Source organism: Aquarana catesbeiana, linkage group LG07 (assembly GCF_042186555.1).
Source record: "Aquarana catesbeiana isolate 2022-GZ linkage group LG07, ASM4218655v1, whole genome shotgun sequence".
Lineage (NCBI taxonomy): Eukaryota > Metazoa > Chordata > Amphibia > Anura > Ranidae > Aquarana > Aquarana catesbeiana.
Genome location: NC_133330.1, coordinates 287,106,258 through 287,133,198, shown reverse-complemented (window position 1 = coordinate 287,133,198; position 26,941 = coordinate 287,106,258). Strand labels below are relative to the sequence as shown.

The 26,941-nt window shown below is 41.8% G+C and overlaps 1 protein-coding gene across 2 annotated transcripts in view; it reads right to left on the bottom strand.

Annotated features, from left to right (window-relative positions):
* The window catches only part of RABGAP1L (RAB GTPase activating protein 1 like), a 595,387-nt gene that overhangs the window by 151,620 nt on the left and 416,826 nt on the right, over nucleotides 1–26,941 (bottom strand). For both annotated transcript variants that reach the window (XM_073593438.1, XM_073593437.1), the window contains exon 17: nucleotides 24,949–25,092. In XM_073593438.1, coding sequence (XP_073449539.1) covers nucleotides 24,949–25,092 — 144 coding nt within the window. The remainder of the gene's footprint in view (nucleotides 1–24,948; nucleotides 25,093–26,941) is intronic.

Genomic DNA, 26,941 nt, shown 5'->3' with positions numbered 1-26,941 from the left:
TGGCTGGTGTCATAACTGATCACATGTGAAGCATCATGGCAGTTGTAGATTAAACAAAGGCAAAGATGGCAGCTTCCTTGGCTGAAAACGATAGGAGGGTTTACTTACACTTTAAGGAGGCGGCAGCCACCCACTCCTATAATTACCATCAAAACCGTATCTAAATCGCAGCTGGCCCGCTGAACAGCTACTTTGGAAATTCACAGTGAAAACAATCCTGAAATTCACACCACACATGTGTGAACCCTGTCTAATAGGTTAAAAACGATTGCTATATTCCTATTGCAGACTGGACTGGACTACTCCCTGTTGTGGGTGCTGTAATGCCCGGTGTTTAGCACTGCCAGCAGAACTCTATGAATATGTGTCTTCTTCAGATTAAAGGTTGAAAAAGTGTGCCATTATTATTATGATTATTATGCAATTAAAAGCAAACTTTTTCAACACTTTAGGGCAGCCTTTGTCAACCTTTTCAACACAGAAAAACCCTTGAAATTAATTTTCAGTCTGAAGGAACACCTTCCAAAAATTACTATATCTACAACTCATGATACATAAGGCTGCTTTCACACTGAGGCGCTTTACAGGAGCTATAGCACTAAAAATAGCGCCTGTAAAGAGCCGCTCCTCTCACTCCATTGTGAAAGCCCGAGTGCTTTCACACTGGAGCGGTGTGCTTGCAGGACGGTAAAAAAAGTCCTGCAAGCAGCATCTTTGCAGCGCTGTAGGAGCGGTGTATACACCGCTCCTAAAGCTCCCCTGCCCATTGTAATCAATGGGCAGCGCCGCCAAACCGCCGCTGCAGCGGCACTTTGCGGGCGGTTTTAACCCTTTTTCACTCGCTAGTGGGGATTAAAAGAGCCCCGCTAGCGGCCGAATAGCACCGCTAAAACAACGGTAAAGCGCTGCTAAAAACAGCGGCGCTTTACCGCCGACGCCCCCAACGCCCCAGTATGAAAGCAGCCTTACTAACATTTATAGGTAAAGTTGATCCAAGGAAAATCTGATTGCCTCTCGGGGGATCAGGAAGGAATTTTTAGCTGTAGCAAATTGGAGCATGCTTTGCTGGGGTTTTTCGCCTTCCTCTGAATCAACTGTGAGTGAAGGATTGTGTATATGGGATTGAATTTTTTTTTTTTTGGTTGAACTAGTTGGACTTGTGTCTTTTTTCAACCTGACCTTGTAACTATGCTGGCGTGCCGGTGGGTGGTGGTGAAGTTTGGGTTCTAAGGTTTCCCCTGTTGGGGGGGGGGGTTTCCAGTGGGATTGCGGTTTGATCTATAAGAACTTTTTCTTTATGTTAAATTTCTACTTTATCTGGCATCTCTTGTGTTGGGAATAATTGGTGGTATAATATTTGATTCCCCTTTCATACCTGTTCTGAATGTTTTGATGTGCTCCACCTGCGTTATGGATTCTATTCTTGAAAAATTTTCAATAAAAATATTGAAACAGAAAACACAGGTCAACACATGATTGACATGTGACCGTGTTTTCTGTTTCAATACTTTTATTGAAAATTTCTCAATGTCAACGCACAAAGGAAATGAACTCACTTCCCTTAACGCCACAAAAAAAATAAATAACACACCTCTACACACACACACACATAGTGCTAAATGGACTCTTACATTCAGTTCTATAAATGTCATTCACTTTTGCCAGACTGTCTATAACGTTTACTGGGCCTCTCAAAGGAATAAAGGCAATTATCCAGTAGGAGGCGCTATTGTCAAAAAAATGTTAACCTCTGCTTGATAAGTTGTCTGCTTTTGGAAGCAAGAAAAAATAAGGCGTTTATAATATTTATAATATAATAAAAGTGCAGTAGAACTCAAGATTGAAGATCTGGTATTGGGAAGCACACAAGGTTAAAAAGCATACCTGCTGTACCTTTCATTTCCAAAGTTCTGCTGTATAATACACATCTGAAAAGACCTCACTTTGCTACAATGGCTTACAGCTTTGATTGTGGAGATGGAACGCCAGAGGAACATTTCACTGAAATAAATGAGGACTGTCTGTGACAGCTGCTGCACACATTGCTAGACCTTTATCTGCTATGTCACCCTTCCTGCCAGGGATGTCAAGCTTCCTAACCTGTCAAGTATCTCCTGGCAGAGGCTGCTGCGTGAATGACAGGATCAGAGAGATCCCACTGACTTCCACACACAAACAATGCCGCATCACCAGCTCAGTGTGGAATTTTTTTTACAAGATTTAAAATTAAAATATTAAACTAACAGAGATATAGCAGCATAGAACCTTTGCAGACAGGTAATAGAATATGACACCTACAGAGCAACCAACAGTTGTTCTATAGTCTGACAATCCGCTGGCAGCAGGCTTCATTGATCGATTTAGAATAACTAAAACTGCTTGAAAATATGAGTGTCTAGCCCATTTATGGGTGCAAGACTCATGATATAAATACTAAAAAACTCCTTACAGATACCTGACAAGTACTTTTGTCAAATGTGAATGTTTTACTCTTTAAATAAAAGTAAAATATTTTCTGTCTTTATAAAATTGGAGCCATAGAGGAGTCCTCCGTCTGACTGCAATATGTCTATTTAAAGTGGAACCGCACTGCATCTGAGCACCACAAAACAAATATGCTATATAATTCATTTTTAACCGGTTCAATACCGGGCATTTTCACCCCCTTCCTTCCCAGGCCAATTTTTAGTTTTCAGCGCTGTCGCACTTTAAACGACAATTGCGCGGTCATGCGACGTTGTACCCAAAAAAAATTTACGTTCTTTTTTTCCCCATAAATAGAGCTTTCTTTTGGTGGTATTTGATCACCTCTGCGGTTTTTATTTTTTGCGCTATAAACAAAAGAAGAGCGACAATTTTGAAAAAAACACAATATTTTTTACTTTTTGCTATAATAAATATCCCAATTTTTAAAAAAAAAAAAAACAAAAATTTTTTTCCTCAGTTTCGGCCGATACGTATTCTTCTACATATTTTTGGTTAAAAAAAAAAAATCTCAATAAGCGTATATTGATTGGTTTGCGCAAAAGTTATAGCGTCTACAAAATACGGGATAGATTTATGGCGTTTAAAAAAAAAAATTATTTATTTTTTTTACTAGTAATAGCGGCGATCGCAATTTTTTTTCGTGACTGCGACATTATGGCGGACACATCAGACACTTTTGACACATTTTTTGGACCATTCACATTTATACAGCGATCAATGCTATAAAATTGCAATGATTACTGTGTAAATGTGACAGGCAGTGAAGGGGTTAACCACTAGGGGGACACAAGGGGTTAAATGTTTCCTAAGGGAGTAATTCTAACTGTAGGGGGAGGGGACGTACAAGGGGAGGAGACCGATCAGTGTTCCGCTGTACTAGGAACACAGATCGCTCTCCTCTCACCTGACAGGACGTGGATCTCTGTGTTTACACACAGAGATCCACGGTCCAGCCCGGTTAACGGGCAATCGCGGGTGCCCGGCGGACATCGCGGCCGCCGGGCACACGCACCGGGTCCCGAGCAACGCTGCGCGCGCCCCCTAGATGGCCGGGAATCCCAGACCCTCATATGACGTCCACCCAGGATGGGAGATCCCATCTGTGGACGTCATATTACTATGGCCGGGTAGGGAAGTGGTTAATATTCAAAGCAAACTCCCCCATCCATCCATGTCTCCATGCTTTATTTTGCTGAGGAATCACTTTGAAAAACACCCCTGGCATTTTTTGGAAGTGCCCATCTTGAGTAAGGGCAGATGATGCATGTAGATGTCACTTCCTGGAATCCATCTGTCCTTATCTCAGGCATTGGCTGAGCTAAGAACCCTCCCTCCCCTCCTGAAGACTCATGGGATGTATGACATCATTTGCCTAGGCATGGAAACCAGGAAGTAACTGAAGAATTGCAAAAAAAAAAAAAAAAAAAAGTTAAAACAAGTAAATATGATATACTTTCCTATCTATTTACTAATGCTAGCAGCATAAGGATTAGAACTAGTCCATGTTGATTGAGAAAGTGAAGTTCCACTTTAAGGGCTAGTTCACACCACATGCAGTCCAGTGCATTTTTTCTGCATCAAAAACACATGGAAAGTAGGTTATATGGTTTCCAATGGCATAGTTCACACCAGTGCAGTCAGTTCCAGTAGAACATGCTGCATTTTTTCTGTACTGGAACGCAGTAAAATGCATCAAAAACACACTGGAACGCATCAAAAATGAACCGGTCCCCAATACAGTGGGAAAAAAAAAGCTTCTTAAATTGCATCAGAAACTAATAAAAAACGCACAGGAAAAATGCAGAAACACATCGGGAACAGATCTGGAGTGCATTTTCGTGGTGTGAACCAGCCCTAGGTCTTCAAACACAAAGCCCCATACCATAAGGATGTGTTGCAGCAGAGAATCAGAATTGTGCACCTGTTCCTGACCCTGTTTTAAAACTGAGTTATAATCAATTTAAAGTGGAACTACAGGAAAAAAAAATTCAAAACAGCACAATCACAACAAATTACTTCCAATAATTAGTATCCTATGTCCGCAATGCTGATCTGTACTGTACAAATGACAGTTTCATTTATGCCAGAAACTACATAGAACACTCTTCTTCTGTGACAGATGGCTATAGTACAGTAAAGGATCGTGGTTGCTCACTCTTCTTTCACTTTACCCTCATCCATTAACAAAAACCCTTAGGTAAAAGTATCCTTTTGAAAAAATGCAAGGAGCTCTGTGAATGGTCGACTGAAAATCTTGGCGTTTACCTGAGCTCATCTCCCCTCGCCCATTCACAGAACACCTTGCATTCTGTGAAGAAATACAAAGAATATATGGGGGAGGAGGAATGGGAGAGTGAATGACAGGATCCCCGTACTGTACTACAGCCAGAACTCTCAGTCACAGCACCATTGGAAGAGCACTGTGTGTAGTTTCTGGCTTGAATGAAACTGTCATTTGTACAGAGTAGTGCTGTGGGCATAGGATAGTAATTATTAGAGGTAACATATTACAATTGTGCTGTTTTGAAAATTGTCTTGCCTGATTTTCCACTTTAAGTGATGCATACTGATGCTGATAAATTTAGCCTATTCATCTAAGCTTCAATAAACTTTGGACAAGAAGAAATTCCTATTACAAGGGTCCTGCTTAATGTAATGAAAAGAAGTAATGTAGATTTCAGTAACTCAAAAAATCAGTAGGCCTTGCCCATAAAACTGTATGAAGGAAAAACACTTTATAACGACCAATTACATTTACTTGTTCAGGTTTGCACTGCAAACGACAATCTAGCAGGGTGGTATGATCCCTTAACACGGGTGTCAAACTCAATTTCCATGCGGGCCACATCAGCAGTATAGTTGCCCTATAGGGCCGGTTGTATCTGGGGTGTGCTACGTACAGAGTGCAAAGTTATGGAGTGCATTACATAGAGTGTTCAGGAGTGCGCTACGTATAGAGTGCAGGGTTCAGGAGTGCGCTACGTATAGAGTGCAGGGTTCAGGAGTGCGCTACGTATAGAGTGCAGGGTTCAGGAGTGCGCTACGTATAGAGTGCAGGGTTCAGGAGTGCGCTACGTATAGAGTGCAGGGTTCAGGAGTGCGCTACGTATAGAGTGCAGGGTTCAGGAGTGCGCTACGTATAGAGTGCAGGGTTCAGGAGTGCGCTACGTATAGAGTGCAGGGTTCAGGAGTGCGCTACGTATAGAGTGCAGGGTTCAGGAGTGCGCTACGTATAGAGTGCGGGGTTCAGGAGTGCGCTACGTATAGAGTGCAGGGTTCAGGAGTGCGCTACGTATAGAGTGCAGGGTTCAGGAGTGCGCTACGTATAGAGTGCAGGGTTCAGGAGTGCCCTACGTATAGAGTGCAGGGTTCAGGAGTGTGATACGTATAGAGTGCAGGGTTCAGGAGTGCGCTACGTATAGAGTGCAGGGTTCAGGAGTGCGCTACGTATAGAGTGCAGGGTTCAGGAGTGCGCTACGTATAGAGTGCAGGGTTCAGGAGTGCGCTACGTATAGAGTGCAGGGTTCAGGAGTGCGCTACTTATAGAGTGCAGGGTTCAGGAGTGCGCTACTTATAGAGTGCAGGGTTCAGGAGTGCGCTACGTATAGAGTGCAGGGTTCAGGAGTGCGCTAAGTATAGAGTGCAGAGTTCAGGGGTGTGCTCTGTACAGATGCAGGTTCTAGGGGTGTGCTGTGTACAGAGTGCAGGGTTTAGGGGTGTGCTGTGTACAGAGTGCAGGGTTTAGGGGTGCGCTACGTATAGAGTGCAGGGTTCAGGAGTGCGCTACATATAGAGTGCAGGGTTCAGGAGTGCGCTACGTATAGAGTGCAGAGTTCAGGGGTGTGCTCTGTACAGATGCAGGTTCTAGGGGTGTGCTGTGTACAGAGTGCAGGGTTTAGGGGTGTGCTGTGTACAGAGTGCAGGGTTTAGGGGTGCGCTACGTATAGAGTGCTGGGTTCAGGAGTGCGCTACGTAAGTGAATGGATGGTCAACATTTGGGAGATCACACTTTGTTAAATTTTGTACGATAATCTGTTTATATTGAGACTATGCAAGCTCGTTTTGGTTACTTTATCAATAAAATAAGATTGAACTAAAAGTGATCAGGTGGCTGTAGAGCTGCTCGGATCACTGTTACCTGAAAGCTCCTCACCTGCTGAAAAAAAAAAAAAAAAAGGCACCAGGATCATGGCTGCAGCCTTTATACCAGGGTATAACAAGCTTCCTTTCCACTGTCCAGGTCATATAGGGGAGCCCTTTTTTTGTCTATATACTTTTGATTGTGTCTCCTGCTTCAAGGTGAAATTTGCGGATGACACCATGTTAGTTGGAAGAATAAGGGATGGTGATGAGACGACATATCGGCAGGAAATAGGTAACCTAGTGGGTTGGTACAGAGGTAATAATTTAGAGCTAAATGTGGGTAAAGACAAAGGAGACAATTATAGATTTTAGGAGACATAGAGAAACCAGCTATAAGCCAGTTGTGATCGATAGGGCGGAGGTCAAGAGGGTACAGCAGCTCTGTTTATTGGGAACAATAATTAGGGAGGATCTGTCATGGCCAGGGCACATATCCTGTCTGATGGGTAAAGCTCATCAGAGATTGTACTTCTTGAGGAAGCTGTGGAGGGCAGGCTTTTCTGAGCGGGTCCTCCTCAGTTTCTATAAGGCTGCTATTGAGAGTGTGTTGACTTATCACATCCCTTTGTGGTAAGGGATGTGCACAGTCCATGAAAGAAATGCCTTACTTAGGCTGATAAAAACAGTGCAGAAGATTATTAAGAGGGCGTATTTACCAAGTATCGAAGAACTGGGGGAGAGGAGGTGCCCTCAGAGAGCTATTAATATCCTGACGGATAACGCCCATCCTGTGAATTCCTTGTTTAGTGTTGCATTCTTGCAGGCTATTTAGGATTATTTCCTCTCATAGCACTGTCTGCAAACCGCTTCTTTCCACAGTCCATAAGATTTTTGAATGCTAGAGGCTTTTTAGGGTTGAATTAAATCTGCAGTCCCAGCAGATTTCAAAGACACTTTTAAAGCTCAATTTTCCTCCTCTCCTTCACAGGACCTGTAAACTCCTTAAAAAATGACGATCCTCCGGAAATTCCTGTACTTACTGACACTCCCAATCCACATCCCTCCCTCCTTCCTGAAATTAGTGAACTCCTTTTTTTCTAAATTCATGTGGGCCCAGAAACATCCCAGCCTTAAATCAAATACGTTGGCCCTCCCCAAAAAGTACGGCAGCCTGGCATCTCCAAGCACCAAGCCGCAGCACATTTCACACCACTATTGGACTGGCACAAACATGGAGAACTGAAGGAGTGAGTATCTCTGGAACGATCCACAACTAGCTTCCTTTTGAGCCACCTACCTTGGTGCTTCCCTCACATCCCAGCATCCTTGAAAGCCCATCCTCTTCTCGGCCCCACGATCTCTTGTTCTGCTAGGGCACTTCAGAAATAAAAACTCTCCCTGGCCCCATCCCCACTGTACACAATTTTAGGTAACCCACTGTTATCCCTAGGGAGGAACCCAGGTCCCTCCTGGCCTGGAATTGTTTTTGGGCCTTTCCTCATTCTGTCCAACAACTGATGGCCTTCCTTGAAAGCCCTTTTTAAACTGACTTGACACACTCCACATGGACTTTGAGTGCCCCACAACTCCACTCCTCATGCTTCCTGCCCCATTGGCCTTTCGAAGGCCTCTCACCAAATTTTAATCATGTGTGACTCACAAGAACTGCTTCAACACTCCTCGTTATACGCTCCCTTTTCACTCAACCTGGAGAGGACTACTGCCCTCAGTTCTTAACCAAGTGGGAGACAACCCTCCACCTCACTCTCTCTCCACAACAAAGGGAACAAATTCTACTTCTAGCCCAAAAACCATCCATTTGTGCACAAACCCAAGAAAAAAACTTTTTTTTTATTCTTTTTATTAAATTTTAACACAAACAGACATAAATGACCCAAAGGCAACATGCCTTCGGGGTTGGCCTCGCGGGGCCTAAAACAGAACTAACATAGTTCAACCTAACTCCCACCCCTCCCTCCCCCCACCCACCATCCCAATTAGTCGTCATACATAGAAACACGTAATGAGAATTCTATTCATCCCTTTACAACTTACAAAAGACACCTTCACCACAATCACAAATAGAAGAGTACTTGACTAAATCTGACATGCCTAAACTACCAACAGAGTCCAGTGAATTACTAGATGAACCCATCACTTTGGAGGAGATACAGAAAGCTGTGGCCTCTATGAAAATAGGGAAAGCTCCGGGACCGGATGGCTTTACGGCCCAATATTACAAAACCCTACTACCGTCCCTAGGAGAACCCATGCACAAGCTATTTAATTCACTGGATTCTGGAACACGTATACCGAGAGATACTCTGACAGCACATATTGCAGTGATCCCCAATGAAGGGAAAGACATGACGGCATGTGGTAGCTACAGACCGATTTCATTACTTAATCTTGACCTCAAAATACTCACGAAGATACTATCTACTAGGATCCAATCTTACCTTCCTTCTCTGATCCACTTAGACCAAGTAGGGTTTGTCCCCACATGGGAAGCGAGGGATAACACAAACAAAGTACTCAACATTCTACATGTAGTGAACCGGACGAAGACTTCTTGTGTTTTCCTGAGTACGGACGCAGAGAAGGCCTTTGACAGGGTGGATTGGAACTTCATGACTTCTGTTTTAAGACACGTCGGAATGGGAGAGAGGATGCTTAAATGGATCGATGCGATCTACACTGATCCCTCAGCCCGGGTTCGCGTGAATGGAGTCTTGTCCGATCCTTTCATGATCAAAATCGGAACCCGCCAAGGGTGTCCTCTGTCCCCACTCCTCTTCGCCCTGTCGTTGGAACCCTTCCTGCGAACCGTACGCGCCAATCCAGATATAACCGGGGTGACTTTGGGAGAGACACAACAGAAAATAGCCGCCTACGCGGATGACATGCTGTTCACCCTCACTAACCCAGTAGTTTCCCTCCCCAACTTACTAAAAGAATTCCAAACATACGGTAAGATTGCCAACCTGAAGATCAATTTCAACAAGTCCGAGGTCATGAGTGTAGGATTACCTGACTGCTCTCTCACGACTCGTAGGGATAATTTCAACTTTAAATGGACTAATACTGCCCTTAAATATTTAGGCACGTATATTCCCCCTAAGATATCACAGTTATTCGCTTTAAATTTCCCCCCATTATTATCCAAAGTTAGGACACTACTCACCACATGGAGCACTGGATTACATTCGTGGTTCGGCAGATGCAACATCCTTAAGATGTGCATCCTCCTGAAATTCCTGTACCTTTTACAGGCATTACCGATTCACATACCATCCCACTATTTCAAACAGATAAATGCTCTCTTTTCTAACTTTATTTGGGCTAATAAAAAGCCCAGACTCAACAAACGACTACTCACACTTCCTAAATCATTCGGTGGTTTGGCGGTTCCAGACCTTCGCCAATACCAGCAAGCTACTCACCTGACTAGACTTATTGACTGGATCCGACACCAGCCCACTAAATTGTGGGTTCAACTGGAACAGTCACAAAGCGTTATACCACTAAACAGAGCGCCCTGGTGCCAGACTTCCCTACCACGTACGATAAAAAATCATCCTTTGATAGGAGTAACTACACGAACGTGCTCATCCTTATTCGCACGCTTCAAGCTTATGTCTCCCAACTCACCATTACACCCGATACTGGGACACCCAGATTTCACGCCAGGATACATGGACCCAGTCTTTAGATCTCTTTACAACAGGGGATACTCTCAGATATCACACTTTGTAGCGGATGGTGGGTGACCTACGGCGGATGAGCTCATGAACACAGAAGGACCATTTCGCCTAGACTTTTGGAGAGCTCTCCAACTCATACACTATCTTAAAACATTACCCCCTCCCGAAGGCCATAATCGGAACTTGACTACCTACGAAATATATTGTTCGGAGGAAGGAGCCCTCCCTCATGCGCTGTCGGCCACCTACCAGTTGTTGATAGTATCGCCAGAAAATTACCAAATAAATGCCATAAGAGCATGGGAAAGAGAACTGCAATGTACGTTTACAACGCGACAAAAACAAAACATACTTTACTTCACATTTAAATCCTCAATATGTACAAAGATGCAAGAAACCAATTATAAAATACTCACTAGATGGTACAATACTCCTACAAAACTACAAAAGTTCTTCCCATCCTCCTCAGAGATCTGCTGGAGATGCCAGGGAGAACGGGGCACGATCCTTCACATCTTCTGGAGCTGCCCCATGTTAGGGCAGTTCTGGAAGACCATACAACAGACGATACAAAATTTTACAGAGCGCTCTATCCTGGCAGATCCTGGCTTTTTCTTACTACACGCGACGTCAATACCAGCCAAGGCATATAAAAAAATCTTTGATCCGCCATCTACTAGACGCAGCAAAGTTATGTATTTCACTATTGTGGAAGTCTACCAAACCTCCAACCGTAGGCATGTGGCTGAGAAAGGTGGAAGACATAAGGAAAATGGAGGATCTTATCCTCACAACCCGAAACCAAAATGAGACATACACAAAAACCTGGTCGAAATGGCTGATGTTCATATTCTGTAATGAAGGACAGAATCTCTTGACAAGTGACTAGGCTACACTGACCCTAACACACCGAACCAGACCCACTCACCGTCTCTGTACGTAACCCCTCCTCCCCTCCACCCTCTTCTCTCTCTCCCTCAACTTTTCTTTATTTCATATCTATTCTTTCTCCCTAATGTTTGGTTACCTTTCTAATTACTGTTTGGAACAAGGAAAATGGTAGAGGGAAGGGGACACCCAGATAAATAAAAGAATCGCAGCAAAGATGAACACTGTGTACATAGCTCAACAAGATATAATTGTAAATGTACTGAATTGAAATATCGTTGTATTCCTAAGTATGACGCTATGAGAAGCTGTATTTCTGTATGTTTTCTTTCTATAGATTGCTATTCTGGGAGTATACCCTTTCCTATGCCTGAATAAACTTATATTTGAAAAAAAGAAACACGTAATGAGATAATGACCGTTTTGTGCACCTTGTATATAAAATACATATTATCATGTTCAAATCCTTCTACTATCTAATAACTTATGTCAAGAAAAGAAACCCACTCAAGTTTGTCAGCAAAGTCCACATCTATGAGTCAAATTATCAATGCACTAAATACTCAACTCTACAGCTGAGTAACTTAATCTAGCAAGGCCTACCAGACCTTGTTGAACTTCTTATTACAACCTCTAGCTCAAAGCTCCCCCTCCCTAGTAATGTCGTTCAATATTTTAACACCTTTGCATGCCCAGATCATGGGGTCAGGAAAGGAGAACAAATGTGGAAATTTCGGGTTCATCCACAAAGGGGCCGAAGGAGTTACTCCCGAATAGCTAGGGGACCTCAAGGTAGTAGTAACTTCCCATGCCTTAATAGTAGACTTCATCGAATCCAAAGAAACCAACTTTAATATTCTCACAAAGTGGTACAGAACCCCTACAAAATTACACAAACAATTACACAATTCTACGGATTTGTGCTGGAGGTGTAAAAAGGCCGCTTTTGCACATTTTTTGGTCTTGCCCATTATTACAGGTAGTTAGACTGATCACTCAGAAATGTACAGACTTTAGTGTTCCTGATTGCTTGGAATTCTTCCTCCTGCACCACTTATCCACACCACTCAAGGAATCTGTATCCTGGCACCTCTTAAATGCAGCAAAGGCCTGCATCCCCATGAAAATTAAGGATCCTGACCCCCCTTCCATAGCCCTCTGGTTTTGAAAAATAGAGGATATAAACCATGTGGAGGACTTGGTCCAAGAATAAACATGATACCTACAAAAACACCTGGTTTCACTGGAATTACTATATCTTCTCTGACGTAAGGAAGGCCCAGCTGGCTGGGGACTCCACACTCAACCAATCAAATGCCTCTTGAGGGTGAGGTGCTTCTTTGCTGTACCACTTCCTGCCCCAGGGGCCTCTTCTTCATAATAATTAAAAACAAACACTCAGGGCTTGTACAGTTTCTCCCCTCACCTACAGCGAGTTGTGACCCTCATGTCTCTTGTGAAATTGAGTTTGATTTTTCAAATCCTATACTGTGCCTTATCTTTGTAGCTGTGACCTCCTCTACTTGTATGTACAGTATCTCACAAAAGTGAGTTACACCCCCTCACATTTTTGTAAATATTTTATTATAACTTTTCATGTGAAAACACTAAAGAAATGACATTTTGCTACAACGTAAAGTAGTGAGCATACAGCTTGTCTAACAGTGTAAATTTGCTGTCCCCTCAAAATAACTCAACACACAGCCAATAATTTCTAAACCGCTGGCAACAAAAGTGAGTACACCCATAAGTGAAAATGTTCAAATTGGGCCCAAAGTGTCAATATTTTGTGTCTCCACCATTATTTTCCAACACTGCCTTAACCCGAGCTTCACAGGTTGCCCCTAGAGTCCTCTACCACTCCTCCATGACGACATCACAGAGTTGGTAGATGTTAGAGACCTTGAGCTCCTTCACCTTCCATTTGAGGATGCCCCACAGATGCTCAATAGGGTTTAGGTCTGGAGACATGCTTGGCCAGTCCATCTCCTTTACCCTCAGCTTCTTTAGCAAGGCAGTGGTCATCTTGGAGGTGTGTTTGGGGTCGTTATGTTGAAATGCTGCCCTGCGGCCCAGTCACCGAAGGGATATGATCATGCTCTGCTTCAGTATGTCACAGTACATGTTGGCATTCATGGTTCCCTCAATGAACTGTAGCTCCCCAGTGCCAGCAGCACTCATGCAGCCCCAGATAATGACACTCCCACCACCATGCTCGACTGTAGGCAAGACACACTTGTCTTTGTACTCCTCACCTGGTTGCCGCCACACACACTTGACATCATCTGAACCAAATAAGTTTATCTTGGTCTCATCAGACCACAGGACCTGGTTCCAGTAATCCATGCCCTTAGTCTGCTTGTCTTCAGCAAACTGTTTGCAGGCTTTCTTGTGCATAATCTTTAGAAGAGGCTTCCTTCTGGGACAACAGCCATGCAGACAAATTTGATGCAGTGTGTGGCGTATGGTCTGAGCGCTGACAGGCTGAACCCCCCCCCCCCTGCAGCAATGCTGGAAGCACTTATACATCTATTTCCCAAAGACAACTTCTGGATATGACGCTGAGCATGTGCACTCAACTTCTTTGGTCGACCATGGTGAGGCCTGTTCTGAGTGGAACCTGTCCTGTTAAACCACTGTATGATCTTGGCCACCGTGCTGCAGCTCAGTTTCAGGGTCTTGGCAATCTTCTTATTGCCTAGGCCATCTTTATGTAGAGCAACAATTCTTTTTTTCAGATCCTCAGAGAGTTCTTTGCCAGGAGGTGCCATGTTGAACTTCCAGTGACCAGTATGAGAGAGTGAGAGTGATAACACCAAATTTAACACACCTGCTCCCCATTCACACCTGAGACCTTGTAACACTAACAAGCCACATGACACTGGGGAGGGAAAATGGCAAATTGGGCCCAATTTGGACCTTTTCACTTAGGGGTGTACTCACTTTTGTTGCCAGTGGTTTAGACATTAACGGCTGTGTGTTGAGTAATTTTGAGGGGACAGCAAACTGTTATACAAGTTGTACACTCACTACTTTACATTGTAGCAAAATAGCAAAGTGTCTTCAGTGTTGTAACATGAAAAGATATGATAAAATATTTACAAAAATGTGAGGGGTTCACTCACTTTTGTGAGATACTGTACATGCTCTTGTGCGATTATAAACAGAGAATTAAAAAAATAAAATAAATATAAGTATGTAGTTATTATGCGATCTATGTGCTGTTTTTATAAAGATAACCTCCATGTGAGGTATGTGATGAGGCTGCATCTGCATTTTCATTTTATGCTTTTATTTATTATCATTTATTAATTATGCGATTAAAGCCCCATTCACACCTAAAGGTTTTGTAGCTGAAGCTCAAGATCCAAAATCCCATGTATTACAATGGTGACTGTTCATTTATGACCGCTCAGACACCTGTAGCTCAAAGCCTGAAACTCAAAAAGCTACATGAACTACTTTTGAGTCAGATTGCCTGTCTGACTTCAGTGGGAACCCCTGATAATGCCCAAATTGGGCATTTTTGAGCATTTCTTCAGCTGTATTTTAGAAATGTTTGAGCCTTAAAGAACTGATCTCCTACACCTAGTATTTTCCATTGGCTAAAACAAAAGCGCCTGAAGCTTGAATACATAGGTAAAAAAGCTTCTAAAATGCTCATATAAGCACACAAAAATTCTTAAAATACTCAAAGAAAAATGCCTGAAAATCACTCTGCTTAGGTGTGAATGCAGCCTAAGCTGCCTGGGGACTTAGGAATTGCTGGCCAATCACATGTCATCTGATGCTGTTCATAAAACGAACACAAGATGGCAGCAATGCAGAACTTCCAACATCAGCTCTTCTCGCAAGCTGGATGAAGCACAGCAATGATTGCCTAAATTTCTTAACTAATTTGCGTAGCAGAGAAAATCTTTAACGTTCAGAGCCTAATGGCATTGATATTGTAACAGGAATCGCTCCTACACCAAACTTTTCAAATGTTAGTTTTAAGCTACCTTAACGTCATGCTGGGTTGAAAAGAGACAAAACTGCTGAAATACTCACCTTTTCTGGAGGAAACAAAAGGTACCTCTAGAGCTGGTCAACTGATCTCTGCAGATGAGGATCAGACAAACTGAATTCTAGTCTTTCCCTTGAAGTGGATTTAAAGTCAAAAGGTTTTTTACCTTAATGTATTACCTCAAAAAGACACAAAGAAACCCTCTGATGGGACTTTTTAGAGCAATAACTCCAAAAATAGTGTATTCAGACAATAAAATATAGAAAAATATAGTTTAATACAAACTCTAAAAAACATCAATACATAAAAAGCTTTTGTCAAAACTGTATGATAAATTGATGTCATAGATAGAAAAGCATATTCAGACCACTGTTTAGAACACTCATGTGCAATTGTACAGGGCAAAGCTCTTATGTTCTTTATCTTATAAAACAAGCTTTTATGTATTGATGTTTTTTAGAATTTGTATTAAACTATATTTTTCTATATTTTATTGTCTGCATACATTATTTTTGGAGTCATTACCTTAAAAAGTCCCGTCAGAGGGTTTGTGTCTTTTTGATGTACTATTAGGGATGTGGGCAATTTCTCCTTCTCCCCACTAGAATTTAACAATTTTTGTATAATGTATGACCTGCATAAAGGTAAAAAAAAAAAAAACTCTCACTAGCCGTTTGTTTTCCTCACACTCCTTACATCGATCCAGCCGGTCTGAAGCAGCGCTGGTCTCTCTCCCTGCTTGCACTGGGCAGATTGATAGCAGTGGGAGCCAAAGGCTTCTGCTGCTGACAATCAAATCTAATGAGGCGGGATCAAGGGGCAGGGCCAAGTTGAGCTGTCTGTGTCTATGGACGCGCATAACCCGGCTCAGGAGCACGGCTGCAAATTCCTTCTCCAATTGCCCCCCTTTATTTTATGTGGGATAAGCCTTCCTGTTAGAGGTTTGCAACGTTTCTCTGAAATAAACTGAAACTGACAAAAATTATTGGCATCCATCAGTGTTTATTCCATATTTATTAAAATTAGACTGTTTTTAATTCAACAGAATATTTTAAATAAAAGACAGGTGAGAATGGCATGGATAAAAATTGAGCGACCCTTACACTAATATTTTGATGCACAACCTTTAGAGGCAATCCTTACAAACAAGCTATTTTGTAGCTCTAATGCCCCGTACACACGGTCGGATTTTCCGATGGAAAATGTCCGATCGGAGCATGTTGTCGGAAATTCCGACCGTGTGTGGGCTCCATCGGACATTTTCCATCGGATTTTCCGACACACAAAGTTGGAGAGCAGGAGATAAAATTTTCCGACAACAAAATCCGTTGTCGGAAATTCCGATCGTGTGTACACAAATCCGACGGACAAAGTGCCACGCATGCTCAGAATAAATAAAGAGATGAAAGCTATTGGCCACTGCCCCGTTTATAGTCCCGACGTACGTGTTTTACGTCACCACGTTTAGAACGATCGGATTTTCTGACAACTTTGTGTGACCGTGTGTATGCAAGACAAGTTTGAGCCAACATCCGTCGGAAAAAATCCTAGGATTTTGTTGTCGGAATGTCCAAACAAAGTCCGACCGTGTGTACGGGGCATTAGACTTCTGTACCTTCCAACTGGTAGTATGGCAAACTATTCCAGCTTTCACAGGTCTGAAGGGTGTCTTCTGCCGGCTTGCATAATTCAGCGCTTTTCATAGATGTTCTATAGGATTCAGATATCATAGAAAACACTTCAGAATAGTCCAAGGTCTTCTTCTTAACCATTGTTGGGTGTTTTAGCTGTGTGTTTTTTTCGGTCATTATCATGTTGGGAGGACCCATGACATGGGACTGAGACAGATCTTTCTGGCCCCGGCAGTATCTTTCTGGCAGTAATTATCTCTCCAGTAATCCTCAATAATGTTGAAATTTCATTTTGCCTGCAAAGATTCAAGGCACCCCATGCCCAACGCAGTAAAGGAGCCCCAAAACATAACAGAGCCTTCTCCATGTGTCACAGTAGGTTTTGGTATTCTTTTCATGAAAAACTTAATTTTTTTGTCTGTGAATGCTGATATGACTTGTCAAAAACCTCCATTTTTTTTCATCTGTCTAAAGGACAATCTCCCAGACATATTGTAGCTTGTCAATATGCATTTTAGTAAATTACACTCTTGCTTTTTTTAGATTCTTTTTCATCAGTGTCCTGGTTGTCTACCTTTAAACCACTTGTCCCTCAAAAACTGACGGTTTGTATAGTCAGACACTGGGCTGCCTTGACCTTGGACCTCCTTGGAAGTTTTCCCTGCCTCTTTATCTGCTATTCACACAATCCTGCTATCCAACTTGGGGTTGATTTTCCTCTTCTGGTCACATCCAGAGAGGTTGACCACACATCCAAGGACAATAAACTTCTTAAAATGGTTTACAGCTGTAGTCACATGAACGTTAGGCTATTTGAGTATTATACTATTTCCTTTACCTCTGACGTGATGGTCTATAATTCCCTTTCTGATCTCCTCAGACAGCTCTCTCCTTTCTCTGGTCCATGCTCAGTGTGGTGGACACAATGATTCAAAACAGCAGCAGAGCGACAATTTTTTTCAATTTAAATGGCTGACGGATTGCAAAATTGAAGACATGTGTGATAATAATTACAGAAGACGGCTTGAAATATCAGTATGATGCAATTGTTTATGGTCATTTCTAGGGGTGCCAATAATACATCTCTTTTTGCACTTGCTTTACGTTATGATAGACCAAAAGCATAGAAGTATAATATGAGCCCATTTCATTTAATTGCATCACTTTTTAGGAGGCATGAAGCACTGTTTCAATAAGCTATAAAATTATCAAATCTTTCCATGGCTGTAGGTACTGAAAAGCTTGCATAATAGCGTTCCACTCTGTATCTGCTTTTCAGGTATAACCTTTGTAAAAGTACTCCCTGACTTTTCCAAAAAACTCCAACTTTTGAGGTATGGAGAGAACAGCAATACCCCTAATACCCATCAACCCCATAGAATAACTCTCTGTTCTGGAGCAACTCATCACCAGGCCCAGAAATTCTCAAATTGCAGAAATATGGTGTGTGAGTAGTATCTTCCAAACCATATAGCTAGTACAAACTTCCACCTTATAGTAAATGTGCAGTATACTGTTTTTTCAATTGATAATGTTACCTTTCTTCCCTACACATGAATAGGGGATAAACCTAACAGAAGCATACAATGAAAATATTTTGTTTTGGCAGCTTTTTTAAAAAGGGATATAAAAAGTGCACTTTAATTGTCTAGATCACAATATTTGCATATGGGAAATGTGGAGGTACCTGTGATAAATAAGATTTTACATATTTAATGCTACACATATTGTAGGTAAACAGATCTGCTTCTTGTGTTCCACATTATAGAAAAGCATTAGTGTTCCAGCTGCAACAGATAAGGATAATTCAAGGAAAGAAGCAATGGGGATGATTTCTTTGAAAATTACTTGCTTAACAGTCAGCTGGAATTCATGTTGTAGAAGAAAGGTATGTGGAAATAATTCACCACAAGGGAACTAAATTTATGAACCGGATAATTTATAACTAGATAATGTCAAAGGGAAGCTTTAGATTAAACCAAAGCTTTAAGATCGCAAAATTGATGTTTCCACCAACCCCCTCACTGCTGGCCTAGGCCACATTATCCAACTTTACCTGCAGCCACTCTACAAGCAAATACTGCTATGAAGATTTGTCTATGGCTCTACAGATTATTTATTTTAACAAAGATATTTTATAAGATTATTTTTGCATTTAACACATATTATGCATGCTATTTACATGTAAAAGCCTTGTGTAGACATTCAAAAGTCCTGATACTGCTGCTGGGTGCCGCCATTCTGAATGTAATGTCAGCAGCCTCAGCAGACTCACTTACAGTATCTCACAAAAGTGAGTACACCCCTCACATTTTTAAAAATATTTTATTATATCTTTTCATGTGACAACACTGAAGAATTGACACTTGGCTACAATATAAAGTAGTGAGTGTACAGCTTGTATAACAGTGTAAATTTACTGTCCCCTCAAAATAAATCATCACACAGCCATTAATGTCTAAACCGCTGGCAACACAAGTGAGTACACCCCTAAGTGAAAATGTCTAAATTGGGCCCAATTAGCCATTTTCCCTCCCCGGTGTCATGTGACTCATTAGTGTTACAAGGTCTCAGGTGTGAATGGGGAGCAGGTGTGTTAAATTTGGTGTTATCACTCCCACTCTTTCATACAGGTCACTGGAAGTTCAACATGGCTCCTCATGGCAAACAACTCTCTGAGGATCTGAAAAAATGAATTGTTGCTCTACATAAAGATGGCCTAGGCTATAAGAAGATTGCCAAGACCCTGAAACGGAGCTGCAGCACGGTGCCCAGGACCATACAGTGGTTTAACAGGACAGGTTCCACTCAGAACAGGCCTCGCCATGGTCAACCAAAGAAGTTGAATGCACGTGCTCAGCATCATATCAAGAGGTTGTCTTTGGGAAATAGACGTATGAGTGCTGCCAGCATTGCTGCAGAGGTTGAAGGGGTGGGGGGTCAGCCTGTCAGTTCTCAGACCATACGCCACACACTGCATCAAATTGGTCTGCATGGCTGTCATCCCAGAAGGAAGCCTCTTCTAAAGATGATGCACAAGAAAGCCCACAAACAGTTTGCTAAAGACAAGCAGACTAAGGACATGGATTACTGGAACCATGTCCTGTGGTCTGATGAGACCAAGATAAACTTATTTGGTTCAGATGGTGTGGCGGAAACCAGGTGAGGAGTACAAAGACAAGTGTGTCTTGCCTACAGTCAATCATGGTGGTGGGAGTGTCATGGTCTGGGGCTGCATGAGTGGTGCTGGCACTGGGGAGCTACAGTTCATTGAGGGAACTATGAATGCCAACATGTACTGTGACATACTGAAGCAGAACATGATCCCCTCACTTCAGAGACTGGGCGGCAGGGCTGTATTCCAACATGATAACGACCTCAAACACACCTCCAAGACGACCACTGCCTTGCTAAAGAAGCTGAGGGTAAAGGTGATAGACTGGCCAGGCATGTCTCCAGACCTAAACCCTATAGAGCATCTGTGGGGCATCCTCAAATGAAAGGTGGAGGAGCGCAAGGTTTCTAACATCCACCAACTCTGTGATGTCATCATGGAGGAGAGGAAGAGGACTCCGGTGGCAACCTGTGAAGCTCTGGTGAACCCCATGCCCAAGAGAGTTAAGGCAGTGCTGGAAAATATTGGTGGCCACACAAAATATTGCCAGCGGTTTAGACATTAATGGCTGTGTGTTGAGTTATTTTAAGGGGACAGCAAATTTACACTGTTATACAAGCTGTACACTCACTACTTTACATTGTAGCAAAGTGTCATTTCTTCAGTGTTGTCACATGAAAAGATATAATAAAATATTCACAAAAATGTGAGGGGTGTACTCACTTTTGTGAGATACTGTAAGTGACATGCCATAGTATTCATCTTCTCTGCTACCTCTGCAGCTATATAAAAAGGTTATTGGTGGAGCTGAAGCGGGGAGCTAGTCTAGCACAGAACAGGAGAGGACTATGACATGCGTTTAGCCATTTTTTACAGCTGTAACGCTGCTGCTGTAAAAAATCCCCCCCACCCCCCCAAAAAAAAAAAAAGCCTGCAAGACAAAAGCATAATGAGCTAGTATGCTCATTATGAATTACTTACCTAAGATCGAAGCCCCCACAGCGGTCCTCGTTCACCGCTCCGGTGGCCGACATCTCTCCCGTGGGTTACTTCCCAGGTACCGCGGCTCCGGCGATGTGATTGGCCGGAGCCATGATGACGTCACGTCCCAGGCATGCGCGTGAGAGCCGCCGGTAACGGCACAGTCTAACTGAAGCAACGGCACGTACGTGCCGTTGCTTCAGTTTGCTTAACTGTGCATGTGCCAATGACGTCGGCACATGCAAATACAGGGAATATCCAGTGTAGCTCCAGGTAAGCCTAATTATAGGCTTGCCTGTAGTAAAAAGTGGTTGTAAAGGGTTTACAACCACTTTAAGCTGTGGGAGCAGCTGTAAAAACATCCAGTGTGCATGAAGCCTAAGGAGGGACGGGGCTTGATAGGAAATTGACTTATCAAATGTTCTTGCAAGTTCTAAAGCACATAGCAAGAGAATAAAGAGAAGTAACAACATTAATTTTTAGCAGCTAGGAGCTATCAGAACATTTATAAAGCATATATGTGTGCTTTTTGAATGGGCTTTGTGCTTTCCTTGTGTCAGGACTCTGAAGCAAGCCAAGTCCCATTCATTCTATGGAATGGGAAAAAATGTAAAAGGAGGAGGAAACCTATTACATGACCTCTTCAAAATCATGTGATAGCACCCTCCTCCCAGCTGCCACTATTCTCTCCATTGTTATGCAAAGAATACACCGTAGGACAGCAGTATCACCATACGGTGCTCTGAATTTCATCATCCAAAGGTAAAAAATTTGTGAATCAGTACTGCTTGGACCTTGAAGAAGGGGACATACCCCGAAAGCTTGTCCTGAAAAATTGTATGTTAGTGCAAATAAAAAAAGTATCACGGACAGTACTCAATTTTCTCTATCATCCAAAGGTAAATTGCAGGTGCAGTGTAAAGTATTTCCAGCGATGTTCTGCAATGTCTGGAGAGAGGAAACTGCACTGAGTTATAAATACGCCCCACAGTAACCGGTCATTTTGTTATAATTACTCAAACCTCACTTTAGAAAAAGTATAACCTGTTTGGGCGACATGGGATATTGCACTTTGTTCCAGTATGTGTAGGAAAATGAAGGAGACCTCCATATATATGCATAGTTTATCATCATAGTTCTGCTTGCTCAAACTTGGTATGCACAAAATACCTATGGTTTGCTGTGCCTTTAACTATGAACTGTTTATCTCTGTTTAGTACTACATCTCACCATTTACCTACCAGTTTATACTAAGGGGAGCCTTTATTGATGGTTATATCCTGTGGCTGTATTAGAATCAATGGACTAAATACCAAGTCAAAGGCCATAAATAAGCATCCTTACTGAGATCTGCTTCCCCTACGGAAGTAGTGGTCAACTTGAAAATAACAGAGTTCCTCAAGTGGAGCTCCAGAGGGCCGCACATACAGCACCACATTTTTATTGCGTTGATGTGCATTGCTTAGAGTTAGGCAACCCATTCAAAATGAATGCACTGTTTTACACTTCAATTCCTAAAAATGTCTTGCTGATTTTTTTGCAACATACTGCATTGCATATTGAAGAAAAACTTGGGGAAACCTACAGTATAGGGCCATTTGTCTGGCAGCCGAAAAGATGGTATATCCCGGGACCTATTTATCTGATTTGTTACTTGTGCAGATTTACAGGTTATGAATTAGTGGTATCAACAAAACAGTACATCGATCCTGTACTGGGAAAAACTTTTGGAATGTTTTGGTAACATCTACTGTCTTGTTTTAACCACTTCAGCTCTGGAGGGTTTTACCCCTTTCCTGACCAGGCTATTTTTTGCAATGCTGCACTGCGTTTCTTTAACTGACAATTGTGCGGTTGTGCGACGCTGTACCCAAATGAAATTGATGTCCTTTTCGCCCACAAATAGAGCTTTCTTTTGGTGGTATTTGATCACCTCTGCGGTTTTATTTTTTGAGCTATTAACAAAAAAAGATAATTAAAAACAAAAAAAAAAACTATTTTTTTTTCCTTTCTGGTATAAAACATATCCAATAAAAAAATATAAAAAAATCGTATTTCTTCATCAATTTAGGCCAATTTGTATTCTGCTACATGATTTTGGTAAAAAAAAAAAAAATCCCGATAAGCATGTACTGATTGGTTTGCGCCAAAGTTATAGCGTTTGCAAACTATAGGATAGATTTGTACTTATTTTTATTTTATACGTTCATAAAGGAATAAAACATTTTGGAAAAGAAGAGAAAGTTGAGTCATCATTAGTGTCAGTGGCCCCAATAAAACCTCCAGCATTGGTTCAGTGGCTGTACTCTTAACCCCCCACCATTAATGGTCAGCAATAGTGCTGTTAAAGCCCCCTCCTGCACTGGTGCTCAGTAGTAGTAGTAGTAGTAGTAGTAGTAGTAGTAGTAGTAGTAGTAGTAGTAGTAGTAGTGGTGCATTTTTACGCCCTACCCTAACCCCCCTACCTTCCTAACGCACCTTCAAGGGCACAGTTCTGCATTTAATTGGACTTACCTTTAACCACTTTAATACCAGGCACTTTCGCCCCTTCCTGCCCAGGACAATTTTCTGCTTTCAGAGCTGTCACACTTTGAATGACAATTGTGCGGGCATGCAACCCTGTACCCAACTAAAAACTAAACTAAATTTTTATCATTTTCTGCCCACAAATAGAGCTTTCTTTTGGTGGTATTTTATCACCTCTGGGGTTTTTTTTTTGTTAAACAAACTAAAAAATACCGACATTTTTGAAAAAAATTTTTTCTCAGTTTCTGTCATAAAAGTTTATTTTCCCCTTCACTGACGGGCACTAATGAGGCGGCACTAATGGGCACTGATGAGGCGGCACTGATATGTAGAATTGATGGGCATTGATAGGCGGCACTGATATGCAGCACTGATGGGCGCTGACAGGCGGCACTGATGGGCAGCACTGATGAGGTACTGATGTGTTACTGACAGCTGATTATCAGCACAGACCCCCCCTCTGACAGCGAGAGCCGCTGATCGGCTCTCCCTGTCAGCGTGAACCGAGGAATGCTGTTTACCGGCACTTCCTGGTTCACGCGATGATCAGCTGTGATTGGTCACAGCTGATCACGTGGTAAGAAGCCTCTGACAGAGGCTTCTAATCACAATCGGAGATGCTGCATGTCAGACTGACACGCCGCACTTGCAATCGTCGTGCTGCGTGCCCCCACGGGCGCGAGCCGGCATGTTATCCTGCTGGACGTCATATGACGCCCAGTCAGGATAACAGAACCACTTCCCGGACATCAATATGCTATTCACCGGGCTGGAAGTGGTTAAAGTTTTTACCCAAGAGGCAGTATATAAATGTGATTACAAGGAGGCTTAGTGAGTGTTAATATTATTAGGTCCATCGGTCAATACTAACACCATCATGTCTTAAAGTATTATCTAAAGCCAATTTATTTTTTCATTTTGTATTGCGTAGATAATGCTTAAAAACCATTAGTTTTTTGCCGTCCTAGGATTCAAGAGGTTTCCCTCACTTCTTAAACTGTAGACACAAAAGAAAGTGAGAAGAAATCTTTCCAAAGCGAGTAAAATCCCCTTTAAGACATTTTGCACAGTGGAACAAATAGGGTTGTTGGAATATTTTCCCTCTATACCTGTTCTGGTGACAACTGTAACAACTGGGATTTCTCTCATTTTGGCTCCTCTATTCACACCATGGTGTGAAAGGAGCCTTACAGTCTCATTGACAATGGTTAGCAGAAGAAATAGAGAGAATGATTTTTCCAATATAGGCAGCAAGGAAAACCTGACAGGGGTTTTTACCCTTTCCCACTATATTCGGGGAAAAAAAAGGTTTGGCTTTAAATGCACTCTAATAACCTCATTTATGAAAGTGTGTGTGACAAGAAATGGTTATTTTGCATATAGCATATATTTCTTTAAGTGCAATTTTAAGGAAGGGCAGCGCATTGCCCACTACAAGCAACAACTCTTCCTTCAGACACATTGATAAACTGTGACCATTGCCATAAGCTCCTTACTTAGGACTGGTATAAGGGTGCTGGTCCTTACCTCACAGAGCAGAAGATCCATGATGTGGAAGACCATACAGAGAGGAAATTTTGCTGTAAAAAGGCTCAAGAACCACTGCGAGGCATACATGTGTGCTTCCAGGTTCAGTGACATGAAATGGGAGTAAAGATCTGGTAGCTGATCCTGTCAATGAGAAACACAGCATATTATGAAACACATATCATTTACTGACCTCCAAAAAAATCATTTTTCTTTTCCTCCAAATGTAGACAGCTGACCATCACATCTAAATGAGTTTGTTGGCCATTCAATTCCAACAATAAATAGGCTTTATTTAACCATTTCAATAGCGGGCACTTTCACCCAGTTCCTGCCCAGGCCAATTTTCATCTTTCACCGCTGCCACACTTTGAGTGACAATTGTGCGGTCATGCAGCACTGTACACATAAGAATTTTTTATCATTTTTTTCACACAAATAGAGCTTTCTTTTGGTGGTATTTATTCACCGCTGGATTTTTTTATTTTTTGCTAAATAAATGAAAAGACAAAGTTTAGAAAAGAAAAAGGGTTTTTCTTTGCTTATGTTATAGAATCTTTTTTTATTTAGGTAAAAAATTTTTCTGCTACATTTCTTTGGTGAAAATAACCATACTCAGTGTTTATTATTTAGTCTGTATTATAGAGTCCACAAACTATGGTATATATTTGAAAATTCATAAATCCTGATGTACAGGACTTTTTGGAAAGTAGACAGTCCAAGGTATTTAGTAAGAGGCATGGTAAGTTTTTTGAAGTTGTAATTTTTTGTCACAATTATTTAGAAAATTTATTAATTCAAAAACAAATTTTCACAAATTGTCACCAGTGCAGTACAGCGTTATCATATAACTGGTGTGGCAGTGATCAGGGACACTGACTGGTGACAGTATGTGAAAAAAAATAATAAAGAAAATTATTTTTTTTACATTTTTTTTTTCACAATTTTTTTTCTAACACACTGTGACCAGAGCAATAGTGTGTTACCATACTAACACTGTACTACTGTGGGAAAGTGATTAGGGTTTTTTTTTTTTTACACATTATGATTGCTTATAGCAGTGAATTTCATGACTATAATCTAGCATTTTACTGAATGAAATCGATTCAGTTTGTTTTGCTGCGATTAACTTTGTGATACAGATGGGCTGTAATTGGTCCTGTCTGCACCATGTGATCACTGTGACCAATCACAGCTAGCAACACCATTATATGCAACTAATGGCTTGAAAGGAAGCCATCCATTGTTTACAATTGTCATGTGATCTGCTATGATTGGTCGAAGTGATCACATGGTACTGGCAGCCGGCCAGTACAATGATTTGTCATTGGCCATGTCCGGTGGACACAGCCGGTAACAGATCGCGCTGCTCTGTGGCCCTGTTAGAGGTGCGTTCTGTGACGACCTCATATGACGTCCTCCCAGAACAAAAGTGCTCCAGCTCAGCCGTCATTCTACGATAGACCAGGCTGGAAGGTTTTAATCACCGCTGGGTTTTTTTTTATTTTTTGCTAAACAAAAAAAAGAACAAAATACCAAGACGAAAATGTAAACTGCTACATTTCTTTGGTGAAAATAACCCAAATCTCAGTGATTATTATTTAGACTGTAGGAAAGTTATAGAGTCTACAAACTATGGTATAAATATATCTGAAAATCTATCAATCCTGATGTACTGATGGCCTAGCTCATTTCTTGAGGCCCAAAAATGCATGGACAGCACAAATATCCCCAAATATCCCCTTTTTGGAAAGTAGACAGTCCAAGGTATTTAGTAGGAGGCATGAGGATCAGGGACACCGACTTTTACAGTATGTAATATTATATATATATATATATATATATATATATATATATATATATATATATATATATATATATATATATATATATACACACACACATATATATCCGGTTCAATACAGGGCATTTTCACCCCCTTCCTTCCCAGACCAATTTTTAGTTTTCAGCGCTGTCGCACTTTAAACGACAA